Genomic DNA, 20,338 nt, shown 5'->3' with positions numbered 1-20,338 from the left:
GAGAAAGTTATTGAAAAGTCGATTAGAAGAAAGTTATTGAAAAGTTAATCAGCAGAGTTTTCTAACACAAAGGAACATGTGTACATGTATTTGTGTGTGCATATAAATAAAATTTTAAAAAAGACAGTGAATGTAGAGACTCTAAGCAACCTAACTTTGCCAGGATTATGAAAAAAAAAATTTGGGTTTCATGTTTCCGTAGCTGAACCAGTACTTCTCAACCTTTTTTTCATTATGTCCCCCTTCCCAGGAGCTTCTTAGACATTTTTTCCCTTAATAACGCCTCCTTCACCCCATTGCATTTTAGTACAAGAGAGCAAGTATGTGTTTGTTTATATTGTCAGGTAGGGTTTAGTTTTGATTTAGATATTACAAACCACTGTAATATCAAAAATTTTTTACTTCCCCCATGAACCAATTTTTACTTCTTTGGGGATGATATCAGCTCCCACCCTCACTGTTGAAATGCATAAGCTGAAGCAACACAAAACTTAAAAAAATATTTCTTGCATTCTTACTTTTATACCTCATGGGCCAGATATGTGGGAGAGTTTTCAAACTTCTGAGAAAATCTTAGAATCAGCACATGTTGAGATAGCTTTCTTGAAATCCTTGAAATAGTTTAGCCCTGGGAAAATTTTAGTCATTGTGAGAGGCTGTATTTTCAGTCTTTAATGCAGAACAGAAATACATCTCTTTATTGCTCTCATTCTCAAATTTGTCTTCTGAAAGTCTACAGATAGGTAATTAGAATTAAGGTGATATAAGCTTAATTACTTCTGGAAAAACATTTTAAATTTTCTTTTCATTGTGGATTACTTGGGAAATAGAGAAAAGTAAAAAGAAGAAAAGCAAAACTAACCATAATCTGACCATAGGGGGAGGCATCCATTAACATAATGGTTTACTTCTTTACTGCTCTTCCACTTTTGTTTTTAAGTCTGTGAATACATGTGTATACACGCATATACAGGTTTCTTTAAAAAATGCAACATTCACATCTGTTAATGTGTTATTAATGCTAGTAATATTCATAAATATTAATGTATTATTTACCTACAGTAGTGTTTTATAACACGCCTTTTCAATTTTTATTTCCCCATGGCTTATACAGTGTTTTCCTACCTTACTATTTCTCATGGCTGCATTGTATTGATTTTGTATATATTTAAGCAGTCCCTGTTTTTCAACAGAAAGGATATTTCCAACTTCCTGCCACAGTGAAAATGCTTTAGTGAATGCCATTGTTGCTAATCTTTGAACATCTCTACATATCATTAATTATTTTAGGGAAGATTTCTTAAAGTGTAACTGCTGGGTCAAAAATTATGCATACTTAAAGTGTAATTGCTGGATCAAAAATTATGCATAATTTTGCAGCTTTGATAAATGTTGCCAAATTTTGCTTTATAAGGCTTGTATAATTCAGCATTTCCAAGTTTTAAAATTGCCTTTTATTCTTGCTTTATGTAAGCAATATTTCAGGTATCCCTCTGAAAATGTTAATTATATAACAGAACAGGATAAAGTCCTGTCCTATTAGGTTTATTTCCTTTGGTATAAATTCTTACATCTCTTGTTTCTAGTGGTGTTGGCTCTCAATGATTATAAGATAGTTTTATTTTGAAATTTTCAGCTTATTTTTAAGTTTGGGACACTCAGGAGTCCCTGTAAGCCTGGCAACTATCTTTGTAGTTGACTTCATGGGAGAAGAAAAAGTTCTTAGAGGAGCTTGCATTGGTCAGTGAAAGTGTGGAGATGGTTGAGATATGCCAGCAGGTATAGTGCTTCCTGACAGCTCCTCATTCCTCCCTGTGTTGCAACCACTTAGGATCCCATTTCACCTCTCTCTGCTGGTAGGAAATCACTGCTCCTACCAGGTTATAAGTATGTGGAATTCAGGGAAAGGAGAAGATATGAGAGTGGGAGTTGGAGTATGGCCATGGATAAGAGTGGGTGGGTGAGTCCACATGTCTCCCTGCTTCTGAGAGGGTACAGTAATCTTCCTGTCTATTGTTTTGCCATCCCATTCTTCTCTGGAGGTCACTACTCACTCTGTTGAGTTCCCTTAGTTCCATTTCTTTTTGGGAGTTCTTTCCTGGGCTTCCATATTCACTTAGGGTTGATGCTTCCTTCTTCACTTGATACTGTCTACACGTAGTTTCTGTTCTTGTGAGATTTTCTCATCTCATTTTTAGGTGGCTATTTATTATTTTTAAAATGTATCCTCTTATAAGGATTTGGCATTCAAGAAGAGACTGCTAAATCTGCTTAGTTTTACCATCTTGAAAATGGAAGTATATGTCAATTTGCTAATACATATGCAGCAATAGAAAGGGTATTTATTCTTGTAGAGCTTAAAAGAAGCAAAATAATGGTAAAAAGTGGAAGACAAAAATATTAGCTGATCCTAAGAAGTGTTTTCTATTGAAAGAAAAGTAATAAATATGACTTACCTACTTTACACGATGGACTACATGCTGATGTGGTACCTTATTTTTCTAGAATGCCTACAAGTTTACCAAGTACTTTATACATTCCTCATTTGATCTTCATGATCCAGTAAGATGAATTATATCTGTTAATACAGGCTCAGATAAACTTTAACTTGTACAAAAATATTGCATGGAATACATGGATTTGAACCCCATCCCCAGCCTTTAAGCCCAGTGCTTTCTCTTTTCTACTATTAAATATAGATTAAGTTATATGGAAAACCTAAAAGAAAAGGGTGTTTTGGTTAAGATAGCAGTGACTTAATGGAAGGTAAATTAAAGTATTCAAGAATCTCTTGAAACACTGCTATCTAATATAAATAAAGAAGAACAAAGATACATGAAATGGAATTAAAGGTGTTATTCCTTTGAGAGACTTTAAAACAACACTGGAGCTTTTGTGGAAACCAAGGCAGAAGATACAAACTGACATTCTTTCTGCAGTTCCCATCATGAATTTGGCCACTCAAATTTTAATTTCCTGTCAAAAAAAGGAAGACCAGAGATCTCAAAATTGGTTTTCAGACCATAAACAGCTCTCACAAAATCTTTGACTATTTTTCTTCTAGTTCACTGCTCTGAATTGTTGCCTGGTCTTGAGTAAATTTTAAAATGGAATTCTTCAGTTTAAATTTCAGACTATCTCAGAGCAGAGGTTAAGAACTGATTTCTTTGTTATTCTCTGAGGAAAGTGCCTTTTATTTTGGTTCCTACTCGTTTCTGCTTTTTCTCTGTAACCAGATCTCTGAGGTTTAGAAATGTAGATGAAAGATGGATATATAGCTGTTCTGTCAAATAGACAGGTATTAAATATACAATTCTCATTCAAAACCTGGAAAGAAGACTATTTCCAAGAGTGAGTGACTAAGCTCTGAAAGTCTTAGCTAGGTTGAGGGAAGAAAGTAGATTTTTATGTTTTGCAAGGGAGGATGCACAGAACAGCACCCTGGTTGGTTAGTTGGAGCATTTCAGAGACATTGGAAAGAATCGTCTATCTGCTAAAGGTAGGGCAAGAATGAATTCTATTTCATTCTTTGCAACACAAGTGGAATTTAATTAAATATTCAAGCAGAATATATGGTAAGGTTATGCAGAGCTCAGAAGTACTGGAATGAGTGTGGTGCTCTCAGTTCAAGGAGCTTCTGGTATCTTCAGTACATAAACTGATAGGTCATCACACTTTTTAAATAATGGTATCCTTTTAGGCATATTCCAAATGCTTGCTTTGCTTATACCTTGTTTCTGTTGTCCTGTATCTTCAACATACACATAGCCCAGTATGGACTCTTCAGCTCCTTGACATAATAGCTATTCTTCTAGCTTCCAGAACTAAATGGCAAATTATTTCCATGTTTCCTGGTTCAGATTCCAAAAAGAGTATATGATTAGACCAGCCTGTTGGATTCCAGATGATTGTGCCAGGCCTATGATTAGCTTTCTTTGGCTCAAGAGTCAAGTCCCTGTTCAAGTGTCTAAGCACTAGAGTCAAAGCATGTAAAATTTGTAAGTGGCAGGGTTCCCGGGTGGGTGGCTTCACTTACAGTGTGTGGGAACGGGGGCAGCATCAGCAAAGTAGGAGAATTTTGACTGTCTTAGCATATGTTTAATGGAGCTGAAATTCAGTCAAGGCACTTTGACTCCCAAGTCTGTCTTCCTAAACTAATACATTTTATACTGTACAGGCATACCTCATTTTATTGAGCTTCACAGATACTGAGATTTTTTAATCAATGGAAGTTTTGTGACAACCCTGTGTTGAAAGTCTATTGGCACCATTTTTTCTAACAGCATTTGCTTCCTTCACGTCTCTGTCACATTTTGGTAATTCTCACAGTATTTCAAACTTTTTCATTTTTATTTTTACTTGTTACGGGGATCTGTGATCAGTGATCTTCGATACTATAATAATACTTTTGGGGTGCCATGAACCATGCCCACACTATAATATGGCAAAGTTAATAGAAAAATGTGTGTGTTTTGACTACTTCACCATCTCTCTCCCTTTATGTTGTCCTCCCTATTCTCCAAGACACAACAATTTTGAAATTAGGCCATTAATAACCCTATCATGGCATCTAAGTGTTTAAGTGAAAGGAAGAGTTGCATAAAATGATTAACCTTAGTAAGGAAGGCACATTGAAAGACTGGACAGGCCAAAAGCTAGGCCTCTTGCACCAAACAGTTAGCCAAGTTGAAGTGCAAAGGCAGAGTTCTTCAGGGAGATTAGAAGTGCTCTTCCAGTGAACACCAAGGAATAATAAGAAACAACCTTATTGCTGATACAGAGAAAGTTTTAGTGGTTTGGATAAAAGATCGAACCAGCTACAACATTCCCTTAAGCCAAAGCCTAATCCAGGGCAAAGCCCTAACTCTGTTCAATTTCTGAAGGCTGAGAGAGGTGAGGAAGCACCACATGAAAAATTTGAAGCTAGCAGAGATTGGCTCATGAAGTTTATGGAAAGATGCTCTTTGTAAAATAAAAGTGCAAGTGAAGCAGCAAGTGCTAATGCAGATCTAGCTAAGATCTTTAATGAAGGTGGCTGCAGTAAACAACAGATTTTGAATGTAAAGGGAACACTTTCTACTGGAAGAAGATGCCATCTAGGACATTCATAACTGAAGGGGGAGAAGTCAATGCCTGGCTTCCAAGCTTCATAGGACAGGCTGACGCTTTTGTTAGGGGCTAACGCAGCTGGTGACTTCAAGTTGAAGCCAGTGCTCATTGAGCATTCCTAAAATCCTAGGGCCCTTAAGAATTGTGCTAAATCTGCTTTGCCTGTGCTTTGTAAGTGGAACAAAGCCTAGGTGACAGCACATCTGTGTATAACATGGTTAAATGAATATTTTAAGCCCACTATTGAGACCTACTGCTTAGAAAAGAAGATTCCTTTCAAAATAGTACTGTTCATTGATAGCACACCTGATCACCCAAGAGCCCTGATGGGGATGTACAATGAGATTAATGTTGTTTTCATGCCTACTATCACAACATCCATTCTGCAGGTCAAGGAGTTTTTATTATTTAAGAAATATATTTCATAAGATTATAGTTGCCGTAGATAGTGATTCTTCCAATGGATCTGGGCAAATTAAGTTGAAAACTTTCTGGAAGGGATTCACCGTTCTAGATGCCACTAAGAATATTCATGGCTCATGGGCAGAGGTCAAAATATCAACATGAACAGGAGCTTGGAAGAAGTTGATTCCAACCCTCATGGATGAGTTTGAGGGGTTCAAGATTTCAGTGGAGGAAGTAACTGCCGATGTGGTAGAAAGAGTAAGAGAACTAGAATTGGGAGCAGAGCCTGAACATGTGATTGACTTGCTGCCTCTCATAGTAAAACTTGAACAGATGAGTTGTTCCTTATGGATGAGCAAAGAAAATGGCTTCTCAGATGGAATCTACTCCTGGTGAAGATGTGGTGAAGACTGTTAACATGACAACGAAGGATTTAAAATATTTCATAAACTTAGTTGATAAAGCAATGTCAGGGTTTGAAAGGATTGACTCTAATTTGAAAGAAGTTCTGTGCGTAAAATGCTATGAAATATCACATGCTACAGAGAAACCATTTGTGGAAGAAGGAGCCAATTGCTGGAGTGAACTTAATTGTATTATTTTAAGAAATTGCCACAGCCCCTCCAGCCTTCAGCAACCCACCACGCTAACCATGTGCCACGATCAACATTGTGGTGAGACCCTTCACCAGCAAGGAGAATACGATTTGCTGAAAGCTCAGATGATAACAATGATGGTGGTCAGGATTTTTTAAGCAGTAGAGTGTTTTTTAATGAAGACATACATCTTTTTTTTCAGAATCGCACACTTAATAGACTATAGTACAGTATAAGTATAACTTCTATATGCCCTGGGAAACCAAAAAATTCATTTGACTCACTTTATAGCAGTATCACTTAATTGTGGTGGTTTGGAATTCATACTATTTCTGAGGTATGCCTGTATTCTAAGCCCTACACTAGAAACTAGGGATATAATGGAGAGGAAACCAGACATAATCTCTGCTCTCCTAGAGGTATAGTGTGGTGGGAAAGCATATTAATCAAATAAGTAACATTATGAGTGTCTTATTATGTACTCAGTTTAGTACACAAAAGAAAGAACCACTGATTTATGAGAGAGAACAGGAGCCTGTCTAAACAGGTAGGTTGGGGAAGGCTTCCTAGGTGAAGTGACATAAACTGACATCTTGAAGAATCAGTAGGAGGCAGTTTGGTGAAGGGGAAAGGCACATTCTAGACAGAGTGAACAGAATGTGGAAAGGCCTTGGTGTGAGAGGGACCATGGATATGATCAGGGAACTGGAAGAAATTCACTGTGGCTGGAGTTCAGAGATTGGGTGGGAGGGGGCCATGGCCAGGAAATGTAGAATATGCTAAGGATTTTGATCTTTATTTGAAGGACAGTGCAAATCTCAAAGGGTTTTAGGTAGGGAGTGAAATAATCAGATTTGTATTTTAAAAAGATCATCTGTCTAAAGTGTGGGGGACACACTGGAAGGAGGCCAGAGGGAATGTGGAGAGTTCTTTGGGTAGACCTTGTTGAAGCCAAGTAAGAAAATTATGGCAACTTGGACTAAGGTTGTACCAGTCAGGGTGGAAAGACCTGGACATTAAAGAGGTGAATTTGGAAGTGGTGATGATCTAGTAAGCTTTCTATGGACTGAGATAGAAAATGTTTGGAAAAAGACTTTGGGAGGGCAGATCATGAGTTCAATTTTGGACGCAGTGTTTTTGGCATGTATTAAAGACATCTAGGTGAAGATTTTGAGTAGGCAGTTGGCTATAGGGTATGGAACTAGAGTCATAGGCATAAAGATTTCATTTAAGTCATGGATATGGGTAAAATTGCCAAGAGAAAAGAAAATAAAGTGAAATGAGAATGTGTTAGGCTCTGGGGAGAAGTATTTCATGGCTGAGCAAAGAGTGACAGGCCAGTAATAAAAACGTAGAGTTATGTTGAAGAAATGTTGACTAGAGTAGAATTTCTGGCAACCACTGAGGGCATATTGCAAGTTGGTGATGATGAATTTATTGTGATCTCTCTCTGTCCTGAGGTGTGACTCTGCAAATAGCACTTATTTGCTTGGATGCAGAGGCAGGGAAAGTTGACGGCAGTGATAACCCAGGGTTAGGTTTTGCTAGACATAGGCATTGAAAAGGCAGAGGACCAGAGGATTCAATATGTAATATAACTTACAAATTTTAAAAAATATAGGATGGGATTTTTGTTTTAAATAATTCTGAGATAAATTTTGTGCATAAGTATTTGTCCTTATTTCAAATATTTATTTTGGATGCATTCCTGTAAGTAGAATTAACAAAGTGTAAGAATAACTTTCAGGCTTCTTAATGACATTGCAATTTGCTTATAAACAGATTGCCCTAATCTTGTTTGTATTGGGGCAGTGGGTGTTCTAATTTTCATTCTTAGCATTTTGACAGGCAAAATGAATGTATTTCCTAAAGTGTTGGTTTTTGTTACTCTCTCTCAGCTGCTATGTGTCTTGAGTAATTTTTTTTGGTTAAGGTACATAACTCATGCATATGAGAATGTCTTTCCATTGCCTTTGCACATTAAAGAAAACTTGTCTGGTTTTTGAAACTATGGGTCATAAGGTCATAAGTATTTCTTCTTTCAAACTGCTAACCATATGACTTCATTTTATTTTGAACTTTAATGGTATGGACAAATCTGAGACCAAAGTGTTCCAAGTAAAGGAAAGTACAAAAGCCCAGAGGTGAAGAATGCTTGGAAAGAAAGCCTGTGTTGCCAGAGTGAAGAGAGAAAAAGAGAAAGAGGGAGTGACTTCTAGGCAATGAGGTCAGGGAGACAGTACAGGGTCCAGTCATAACAGTCCTGTAAGCCAAGGTGAGGACTTAGCATTTCATTTTGAGCGAGATGAGAACCACTGGATGGTTTTGAGCAAGGGAGTGCTGTGATCCGATTCACATTGTGAGGAGATCACACTGTTGGGGATGGAACATAGTAGGAACAAGGCTTCTTCAGCCACTGGTCTTGGGTAGTTCAAGGACAGGACTGGGGTCTGGAGAACATATGGGATGAAGATTGTGAGTAGATACACATAAGCCTTCCCATATGAGTAGTTCTTTCTACAGTGGTATTTAAATTGAGAGTCCTGAAGAGGACACTGGAGCCACTGTCCTATTAGCTTTAAGGCCCAGGGTATTGAAGGCAAGGAGGGACCTGGGCTTGAGGACCTTCAGCTGCTTCTCCCTGCCCAGAATGAGGAAGGTCTGTGGGATGTGTGTGTGTGTGTGTGTTTAGAACCTGGGAGTTCACTTATCTCCTCCCCTGCAGGCTTTTCTTGGTTTCCACTCTTAGCAACTTCTAAGGGCCTTCTTTTGGAATAAGCATCTAGTAGATACTGAAGGATTCTGACTCTAGGTCACCTTCTGCCTATTTTTCCTCCCACTCATATAGGGTGTGTAAAAGAGGAATTCCCAAAACATTGTTTTTGGCTTTCTTATGTTCAGACGGTATTACCAGCCTAATCACTCCACAATTCTGAGTAGATACCAAGTTTATCATACATTTTCTTATATTTCCCATTGATCCTAAATCTTATTCAGTCCTTTTTTAAAACTGTTAGTTAATATATTTTGGGTGCTATAATCCCCATACTTAAAATCTTACCTTCCTCTCACGTTGATCTTTACCTTATTTAGAAATTCCAATTCTGTGTGAAAGGGTAACCCTGTGAGCTTTGAGATGGTCTGAAGAGTACATACATGGTAATTTGCCATAGCCTACTTACCTGTTCTGTTTTTGAGTCCATGTAAAATCTCAGCCTCCTTCCTCTGTGTTTACGTAAACAATGTTCTTGCTAGACCAAACTCCTTCTGATGCCCTTCATTATATTAGGCTAGTCTGAAGCAATGGAAGGATTGGCCAAACTAATACATTGTTCCTGAGGCAGGAGACTTTGTAGGAACAATTCTAACAATTGACCAAGTCTGGAGGAGAAGGCTTGTGAAAATCTTGAGTGCTGAGGGAGAGTGGTGTATGCTGAGTTTCTGAGAAGACATTCATTTATTTATCCATTATTTATTGGGCATCAACTATGTACTAGGTACTGAATTTAGAGCTTGCATTATATAGTCACTTAAGATGCAGTCCTTAGAACAAAACCTGATAGATGAAGATAGACTTTTCAACAATGATTGCCTCATGGTATTTATAAGTTGTATGATAAATTCATATATTCAGCCCAAGGAGAAGACACATTTGGTAGAAGCTGGAGAAGCTTAGACGGGTGATATTTAGTCTTGAAGAGATGATTCATGAGTGAGGTGAGTAAAAGGCCCAGCAAGAGTAGTAACTGTGAGATAAGGTGCAGGCCTCTTGTGAGACCACTGGGTACCTCAAAGTGGCTGGTGTATAAGGGCAAAGGTGGGGCTTTTCAGGGTATATGGTTGGAGAAACAGGCCAAGGAGAGCCAACTATGACTCACTAGGGTTTTTGGATTTAACCTATGGATAAAAGGGAGCTTTGAAAGGTTGTATTAGGATAGAATCTCAGTTGTGGTTGTATCATGACCAAAGTCTCATTTTAAGAGACCACTTCAGCAGCAAAAATGTTCACTGAGACCAGTTGGAGTGCTATTGCAATAATTCATATAAGACGCAGGCCTCAATCAAACAAAAGCTAGCGACTGAGGAGGGGAGTAGGGGGAGATTGTGCAGAGGTGGTGAGGAGGTGGGTAGGATGGGGCATGGAAATAAAGGATAATTCCAGAAGTTTTCAGAAGATAGAATTGAGAGGACATGGTGGGAAATTTGATATGGGTGATAAGGAAAAGGAAGGAGGAAATTTGGGGGAAAACATGAGTTCATTTTACAAATGTTAGTATTTACAGTGACTGTGAGACTTCCAGGTGGAGAATGTCCAGTAGACATCCAAATATTTGAAGCATTTCTCAGGAAGTTGATTTGTGAAGATGTGATACAAACAACTTAGTCTAAAGTTCCTTGAATCCTTGATTTTAATAAGCTTTCGTGGTCTTCGCTTCACCAAGCCACCACCACAGGCATGTCTACATCTTAACATCACCTTCATCACCTTCACCTGCTCTAAATTTGAAGAAATAAAGTTCAGCGTCAGAGTTTGATCACAGGCTTTTCCTAGGTTCCAGCTCTTTATTGCTTTGTAGCTCATCTTTTCTTTTAGGTCACTGAGACTTCATGTACCTTCACTTTTTCTTTTGCTCCTGATCCACTGAAACTTTGTACTGCTACTTCTTTGTCTATTTAGTCATAAAAGACCCAGGCCAAGCCATTTACTTTTAGTACATACAACGTGCTTGTTCCCTTTCTTTCTGACATATCCATTCTGTGGATTCTTAGTGTTGGATCTGGACTGCTGGGTGCTATACAGAGGCATACCACATAAGGACAGCGACCTTGACAATTGTGTGGATTCTAGTCGGTCCCTCGACATCTCTGTATAATATTTTTTTTGGCCCTGAACGGGTTCCTTCCTCCAAACGTTCCTTCCTCCAAACATCCTCCAGACTTTCACCCCCTTCTTTATGATTCCATCCATATTGACACCTTGTTTCACAACTCAATTGGCAGATGGTCTTACTCTCTATTTCAAAGAGACAATTTAAGGGATCATGTCTGACTCCTTCAACTATCCAATCCCACACCTTCAAACTTGTCCATGTCTGCATCTACACTGTCATTCTGGCTACAGAAGAGAAGCAATTCAAAGATGTTAGTATTCAAAGGTCATTCTGTGTTCTTCAACTCATGATTACTCTTACAATTGTTCCTTCTTCTCCACATCAGTCTCTCTGTGTTGGCATTTACTTTTTACATGTTTTATCTTAAAAAATAAAACCCACATCTGAACCTTTCTTTCCCTCCAGCTGCCAACCCCTCTCCAGATAAGAAGGGTCAGTGAATGTTTATGACATCATGTCTTCAAACCAGACTCTTCCCAACTTCAGCATTATTTGGGGTCTGATAATTGTATGTTGTGGGAACTCTGCTGTGCATTGCAGGGTGTTCAGCAGCCTCCCTGGTCTTTACTACATAAGTGCCAGTGACACTTCTCTGTATCCCAGTTGAGACAGACAAAAATATCTGTAGATTCCTGTTTGGTGGGGAAGCACAAAATTGTTTACTGAGGTTAGCTCAGGTAACAGCAGTTGTTTGAGTAGGCATGGTAAAGAGATGCTGGAAAGCTAAAACAACTTTATTAGTAAAAGACAATGTAGCTGATTACATTACTGGGGTGAGGACAATAGCAAAGAATATTGTTCTATTTCAGAAGCTAAGCTGATAGGAAACCAGTAGTCCATATAGAGAGAAGATAGGGAGGAATGTTGCTCTGAGGAATATTCAGAGTATACATTGAAAGATTATGTGACTTCAGGTTATTGAAACTTACCTGCTGCAAAACTGCAAAACACATGCTAATGAATTTCATTAATTAATTTCTTTTCATTGAGATAACTTCTTTCTGATAAATTATTTATAGTAAGTTAGTAAGCTAGGTTATTTATTACCATGTTTAGTGGAAGAATAGTGACAGAATTTGAAGGAAGACAAACATGACCCCTAAAGAGAAACATATGCCCTTTGTACCAAGGTCAAATTTGAAATGAGGTTCCTATATGTTAATGATATTTATATATACCAAAGATGTTCAAGTTTGTATGAGTTTTGGAGAAAAGGCCTGTGAGTTTTGGTTTAGGTTATAGGATCTCATTCTTTAGGACAGAGGGGAAAAACTGTGGTTCCATTAAGCACAAGAGTGCCCTTTTCATTTCAGCACACCTAGCACTGACTGGGGACTACCAATGGATTCAACTCTTTAGGCTGCTTCTTGTTGACTGGTAACATAGGAAACTGAATTAAGCAAAATCAGAATGTGTGAGACCAAGAGACGGGTGATTCCAGCACAACTTTGAGCTTTATATTTATTCTTACATCTTGTCTGTGTTGTAGAAATTTCCTGAGACTGTTGAAACCTTAAAGACATGATACCCTGGAAAAATGTTTTAAATCAATTACTTTTAATTTGTTGAGTGCCTGCTATGTCTCAAACCCTGGTCTGAAATCAGGGAAGTATCTCTAATTCTCCCATAAATATGAGATGAACTAATATAATGGCTACAGGTTGTTCTTGCTTACAAGAGCAGATTTTCTACATCTCAACTCTGTGTTCAGTGATGGGAATCAGCCATGTTAGTAGTATTTACATCATGGAATCAAAACATGCCACAAATCAGTGCTTTTTTCTTTTTTCCAGAGAACCAGCACACCACTGAAGATAGGTCTTACTTTCCCCATTTCACAGGTGAAACTAAGGTTCAGAAAAGGAACTCCCAAATGTGTTTAACTTTGAAAAACACATGAGTTTTTGGGAGGTGAGGCACAATAATATAAGAGAACTCCTTATTTTTCTACTCCAATTGTAAACTCCAGTTGAGTTTAGGTTTTCTTCATAGAAGATTCAGTATACTTGTCAACTGAATGTTTCCCTTTTTATTTTCACTGTGCACAGCAGGTTATAATGAGAACATTTTGATGTTCGTTTGTCTCTCTTACCTTCTTCACTGAACATAAATGGATTATAAGACAGTCTTTGAGACCTGGAATTTGGTGTATGTTAAAATGTTATTTTTTATGATACTTGGTTTTCTAACTAATATATTATTTGTAAAATGGCCTCAGCATTTAGTTAATTAACTCCTGTTTTATTACTTTAGTTCTATGATCCTGAAAAGGTTTTCTCAGCTGTCTAGTATGGGAGAATGCCACCAGTGACCTCTAAGGTCAATGCCATTAATGCCAGCATGACAATTCTCATGCTTCTAACAAGACTATGTCCTGCTATTAAAATACTGATTTGCAATATAAGTCTTAAATAATTTTAATCTAATTTTATTGAAGATGTAGCTTCAGAAGTGGTTTATTATTTTGGCAGGTAATGAAGATTTTGTTTTGTTTTGAAAGTTTCAGGTTCTGAAGCTGAGGGAATTGTACTGTGAAGAAAACCCACTGTTTCTGAAACAACCAGTTACTGCTATAAAACAGGAAGATGTTTGGAGTCTACAGGTGAAGCCTTATATTATTCACACAGGTCTTTAACTAAAATCATGATTTAAATTTTAAAGAGTTTTATTTTAAAGTATTATTGCCAAACCAGCAGATAATTAATGTAACCCAAGTCCATTGGCAATGTGGATCTTAGAGATAATCTTTGACTTGCTTACAGAATCCTGTGTGGTGTGACTATATATGATTTCTAGAGTAACTAAATTCAGAGAAATGGAAACATTTTGTTGGATAAAAAGAAAAGGGAGGACTTTGTTTTCACCTTAACCCTCTAAGTATTTTTTCACTGCTATCTAAGGATGTATTTGATTGGTATTTTACTAGGCTCCTTTGCTTCTTCCAACCCCTTTTCATTTGTCCTATTCCTAGTGGATGAATGACTGTGATCCAGAAAAAATGTTCACTTTAGTCGTGTAAGTTGATGATATTAAAAGAAGGAATAGGAAAGCATAGTAGAGGACTGTCTTTGGGTATCTTCTGGTGGTAGATGAATTAAAGATTACAGATCTTCCCTCCTTTGAGTATGAGTCTCCATCAAGAATTTGGACTTTTTGGGTCTATTTAGGTCTGTAACTGAGTGTGCAGGGAAGTCTTAAGATTTCCAAGAATTGCATAGAGTTCCAAGAATTGCAAATTCCAAGAATTTGCAGAATTTGTTTAATCCCTTATAACCCATTCTCCTGGAATCAAGCATTTCATACAATAATTAAATAACAATAATAATAATAACAACTAGCACTAATTAAGCTTACTGTGGGCAAAGCATTGTTGTAAGTGCTTAACAGGAATGAAGTAATTTAGTTCTCTAATAACTGCAAAAAGATGGGTACCATTATTGCCCCCTTTTTATAGATAAACTGAGACCCAGAGAAGTTAATTACCTTGTCTGAGTTCGCAGAACTTGTATGTATTGGGATGAAGATGCCAACCAAGCAGTTGAGCTCCAGAGTCTGTCCTGCAGTGTTACCCCAGAAAGGGCTGTTGGAAGGCTTGAGAAAGGAAACAAGAGTGCTCCCTCGGTGGAGGGGGTTTTGGTTTGTGGAGGCAGCTGGATGAGCAACTAACCCAATGTGGCAGTGGTCTTACAGGGAGCCCTTCAGGCCAAGGATGTTGCCCTGTAGCTGAGACCCAGACACAGGGTGAGAAAGCAGCATTTCTTCCTTCTCATTTTCAAAATAGTAAGGGTCTAGGAACAGAAGAGTTATTATTTTTTTATATACTTTGTAGAAATAACGATTTTCATTTATTGTATCTATAAATGATTTGGGCATTTTGAAAGTATCTCTAAGATTTTTTCTTAGGTGACAAATTTATTATACATTTCGTATTTATACTTAGAATATAAGTTATTTCTACTGGATGTTTGGTTAACATTATTGGTTAAATAATGTGGGCTGTCAAAGAATTATAGGGCTGTTGGTTCAGGCTATGCTTTGGCTAATATTTTTAAACACTTCTTTACCTAAGAGATTTATGAACTAAAATTTAATGTTAACTCAGTTATAATAAAATGTGAACCAGAAAATACTGCATTGGTAGATGCTAGATGAAGAGTTTTTCCCTTGTTACCTGACTTAATTCTCTGAATTCTGTGTGATAGTACTGGGAAAAATCCCTGTTTACAGATTAGCCATCCAAGGCCAGGGAAGTTAAGCACTTGGCCAAATAGGATCATACAAGTAGTAAGTCACAGAGCCAGGACTTGTACCTATTTGTATATCTGACTCTAACTCAGAATCCTCACTCTTGATGCTATTGGTTAGTGCCTATCATTCATACAGTGACAACGGACCACACTACAGTTCCAGAATTCATCATTTGCTTCTAAGACTTCATATTTGTTTTTACATTTTATAATTTTTCATATTTCTATTAATATAATTGGTTTATGGATAATTTTATAATTCAAATTCAGTCATCACATGTAAAGAAAACAACTGAAACTAATTTTAACCTATGACAGCTTAAACATAGGAATGAATAAACTCTGACCTATATAGAGTTAACTAGCAAATATTTTAATGAAATAGCATATAACTAATCCAAAGGAACAATTTATTTGTTCACAAAAGGTTTTTTGACTTCTAGATGATATTAGATTGTATAAATCTTTAAAAGGTATCCTAAAAGATACTATTGGTCATGCCAATACTATCTCATTTTGTATATACTCCCATTTCCAAGTAATAACTTTATATTTCAATGGTATATGTTATTCTTTCAAAGTAACGCATTGGCAGCAAGTAGGAGAATATAAATAATGGGTAATGTAAGAGTTGACAAGAGACATACTGGGTGCAGCAATCATGTTTGGTTCCAAAAATCATAAACGGAAACTAAGCTGTATGAATAGTGACCTATTTATAGGTCCATGTATTTCAACAAATTCTTCTACCATCTGCTATTTGAGTAAGTGAACCGTTGTCTGTTTTCTGACCTAGCACTGAATTCTGGGAGCTAAAACTGACCTCTAAAATCAATATTTCATCAGATTCACAAGCTATGCTCTGTGTAAGAGAAAGGGTGATAATAGACATCTAGTTTAGAAGTTCTGGTCATATTAGTGTAAAAGGGTAATTCTGTCAGAAAGGATGGTCTCATTATGTAACCATCCAGGAGGATGATCTTAAGTGGGTAGGAGGTTCTACTGTTGAAGGATCAGACATTTAAGGAACCCATACTCGGGCTGTTTGTGTTATAAAGGCAGCTTGTCCAGATGCTAGTTACGTGGAAGGATAGAGTAATTAGGAAAGCAAGGTAGCAATTTATAGGATTTTGTTGTTATTTTTAAGAATTTAATTATTTTTAAGAAATGAGTAAAAGATTATGATGCACGTATGCATGTATGTGTGTGTGTGTGTGTGTGTGTGTGTGTGTGTGTATGTATATATGAATTCCCAAAGATTTCTATCAAAGACTATATTGTGGACATTTTTAATAAAACAGAAATCTTTTGTTTTGACCAGAAAAAATCATCCCATATGCTATTGAAATTCATGCAATGCTTGTATATATACAGAACTCATATGCTACTGTCCCAAACAATGGGGGGCATGTAGTGGAGTAAATCGAATGTTTATTTTGTTTGCATAATTTTTTTTGCATAAGTTTATTTTGTTTCCCCACATCAGTGAAGATTTAATGTTACATATATATTTTTTTACTTTAAGATGTTTATTTTGTTGTTGGTCCTGGTGAAAGTTTAAATTTCCTCACCACCCCTTTTATTTTTTAATGTTACTATATTATTATTATTATTACTAACTAAAATGAAGTTTCCAAACATATCTATGTGGATAGGTTAAATACAGATTGAATTCAGAGATTTGGTTAATAGAAATCAGTACCCTTTACCAATATAACTTTATTCAGGTACTTAGTGCACTAGATAACTTATACCACTGCTTCTCAAACTTTAACAGTTTAAGATTAAGATTCAGATATGGATTACCTGGCAAACTTGGTAAATTGCAGGTTTTATTCAGTAGGTCTAGGGTGCAGCTTGGAATCTTATTTTTTTAAATGGGCTTCTAAGTGATTCAAATTCTACTGGTCCATGACCCACAGTTTAAGTAGTAAGGATTTACACATTATAAATATGACAGAGTCAGTTTTTGAATCCAATCTAAATATCTGTATAGTCCTTGCTTATTGTAATGAGAGGTATAAAATTTGAATCTAAACTTTATCTAATGATGTTAAGTTTATTATAACAAGGATTCCTGTAAATGAGACATAGAAATCTTACTATAGAAGTAACTTACTTTTCTTATGCTATTGAAGACTGAACTTATTAACAATGCCAGTCATTGACAATACAATACAATTGATTATATATACTGTAGAAAATTAATTTAACAGAAACTGAGGAATAAACCAAAAGAAAGATTAATGAATGGAAATAAATGTAGTGTAAAACAGTTACTTTGAAAATAATCTGAAGAACTATACTCTTTTTTTAATCTAGGAAATAACATCAAGATTTATAATGAATCAGCTAGCAGCAAATAATCCTTTCCTAATGCAAGCTATAACATGGCACCCACAGGTCAGGGACATAATCTCTCAAGGAAGAAAATGTGCAATATGTGGAAACTTCTTTTTAGCCATATGGCTGGAATGTGTTGAGTTTGTTCCTCCATCAAAGGTAAATTGTGTTTTTTGTGTGAATGTGAGCATAATATCTCTTATTGTTTGTCCTTATCTAAGTCAACCAATACAAGCAAGATTTAAATCTAAGAATTAACATCGATGATAGTATAATGTTTCTTTTCCAGCTTTATTGAGATATAATTGACACATAAGTTTAAGATATCTTATGTGCTGACTTAATACATTTATAAATTGCAACATGATTACCCCATAGTATTAGCTACCTTTTACATAGTTATCATTTCTTTTTTATATATTGAGAACACTTAAGATCTACTCTTACCAACATTCAAATATATGATGCAGTATTATTAGCTGTAATCATCATGCTGTACATTAGATTCCCAAACTTGTTAATACGTTTGTATACTTTGACCAGTATTCCCCATTTTCCCCACCTCTCTACTCCTGGTAACCACCACTTTACTGTTTCTCTGAGTTGTCTTTTTTAGATTCCATATATAAATGATTTACAGTATTTGTCTTTCTCTGTCGGACTTATTTCACTTAGCATAATACCCTCAAGATCCAAGCAAGTCATTGTGAATGACAAGTTTTTCCTTCTTTCTCATGGCTGAATCACATTCTTTTGTGTATATATCTATATCACATCTTCTGTATCCATTCATGCATTGACAGACACTTAGGTTGCTTCTGTATCTTGGCTACTGTGAGTAATGTGGTAGTGAACAGGAGAGTGCAAATATCTCTGAGATCCTGATTTCAGTTTCTTTGAATATATACTCAGAAACAGGATTGCTGGATTATGGTGATTCTCAACTTTTGAGGAGCCTGCATACTATTTTCCATAGTGGTTGTACCAATTTACATTCCACTAAAAGTGCACGTGTTCCCTTTTCTCCACATCCTCACCAACACTGTTATTTCTTGTCTTTTTGATCGTGGCCATTCTAACTGGTGTGCAGTGATACTTAATTATGACTTTGATTTGAGTTCCCAGTTAGTGATGTCGAGCCCCTTTTCATGTACTGATTGTCCGTTTATATGTCTTCTTTGGAAAAATGTCTATTCAGTTCCTCTGTCCAATTTTTAATTGGGTTCCTTTTTCTTCTTTTTGTTTGCTGTTGTGTTGTATGAGCTCCTTATGTGTTTAGGATATTAGCTCCTTGTTAGATATGTAATTTGCAAATGATTTATCCCATCCCATAGGTTGCCATTACATTTTGTTGTTTCTTTTGCTGCACAGACACTTTTTAATTTGATATTGCCCCAATTATTTACTTTTGCTTTTGTTGCTATGCTTTTGCTGTCATATCCAGAAAATCATGGCATATACCAGTTTCAAAGAGTTTTTTCCCCCTCTATTTTCTTTTAGGAGTTTTATGGCTTCAATTCTTAAATTAAGCCTTTAGTCCATTTTGACTTCATTTTTGAGTGTGGTGTAAGAAGGGATCCAGTTTTATTCTTCTGCATGTGGTTTTATGCAGTTTTTCCAATACCATTTGTTGAAGAGATTATCCTTTCCTCATTGAGTATTCTTGGCTCTCTTGTCAAATATTAGTTGATTGTATATGTGGAGATTTATTTCTGGACTCTCAGTTATGTTCTATTGTTCTATGGGTTTACTTTTAGGCCAATACCATACTGTTTTAATTACTATAGCTTTGTGGTATAGTCCAAAACCAGAATGTGTGTTGCATCCTGCTTTGTTCTTTCTCAAGATTGCCTTGACTATTTGGGGTCTATTGTGGTTGCATACAAATTTTAGGATTTTTTTCTATTTCTGTGAAAAATACCATTGGAGATTTGATAGGTATTGATAGCTATTTCATTGAATCTACAGATTAATGTGTAATCTGTAATATGGACATTTTGACAGTATTAATACTTCTGACCCATGAATATGGGATATCTTCACATTTGTGTCTTCCTTGGTGTCTTTCATCAAAGTCTTATAGTTTTCGTTGTAGAGATCTTTCATTTCCTTGGTTAGATTTCTACCTAAGAACTGTATTGTTTTTAATGAACTGGTGAATGGGATTCTTTTTTATATATTTTATGGTTAGTGTATAGAAATATAACTGTTTTCTGTATGTTGATTTTGTATTTCTGCAACTTTACTGAATTTTTTGATTACTTGTAGCAGATTTTTGGAGGAGTCTTTAGCATTTTCTATATATTAGGTCACCTCATCTGCAAACAAACACGGTTTTACTTCTTTATTTTCATTTTGGGTGCCTTTTATTTCATTTTACAGCCTGACTGCTCTGGCTAGGATTTCCAGTACTATGTAAGCAGGAGTGTTAAAGATGGGTACCCATTATATAGATAGAGCTTAGCACAGTAGTTGGTACATATTTTATTTATAAGAATAACTGATAAATCACAAGATCTGGATTTGAATACCAGCTCCTCTGTTTTTTAGGTTATTAATATATTTCACCAAATGTATAATGGAGAAAAATCTGGCCAAGCCATTGCTAATGGGGGCTAATGTTAAGGTGAAATATGGTTGAGGAGAAATTTAAAAGTCAAACCAGCTGGACATTAAACACCAAAAGGAAACAGAGATCATCAGTGGGAAAATGAAAATAGAAATGTATGTTAGTTCTCAAGATGGG

The 20,338-nt window shown here is 36.3% G+C and overlaps 1 protein-coding gene across 2 annotated transcripts in view; it reads left to right on the top strand.

Moving 5' to 3' along the window:
- The window catches only part of LRRC69 (leucine rich repeat containing 69), a 97,805-nt gene that overhangs the window by 62,094 nt on the left and 15,373 nt on the right, over nucleotides 1-20,338 (top strand). For both annotated transcript variants that reach the window (XM_036932472.2, XM_036932462.2), the window contains 2 exons: nucleotides 13,503-13,604; nucleotides 17,572-17,751. In XM_036932472.2, coding sequence (XP_036788367.2) covers nucleotides 13,503-13,604; nucleotides 17,572-17,751 — 282 coding nt within the window. The remainder of the gene's footprint in view (nucleotides 1-13,502; nucleotides 13,605-17,571; nucleotides 17,752-20,338) is intronic.

This window comes from Manis pentadactyla, chromosome 3 (assembly GCF_030020395.1).
Source record: "Manis pentadactyla isolate mManPen7 chromosome 3, mManPen7.hap1, whole genome shotgun sequence".
Classification (NCBI taxonomy): domain Eukaryota; kingdom Metazoa; phylum Chordata; class Mammalia; order Pholidota; family Manidae; genus Manis; species Manis pentadactyla.
Note: the sequence above shows the minus strand (reverse complement) of the source record. Positions and strands in the feature narration are given on the sequence as shown.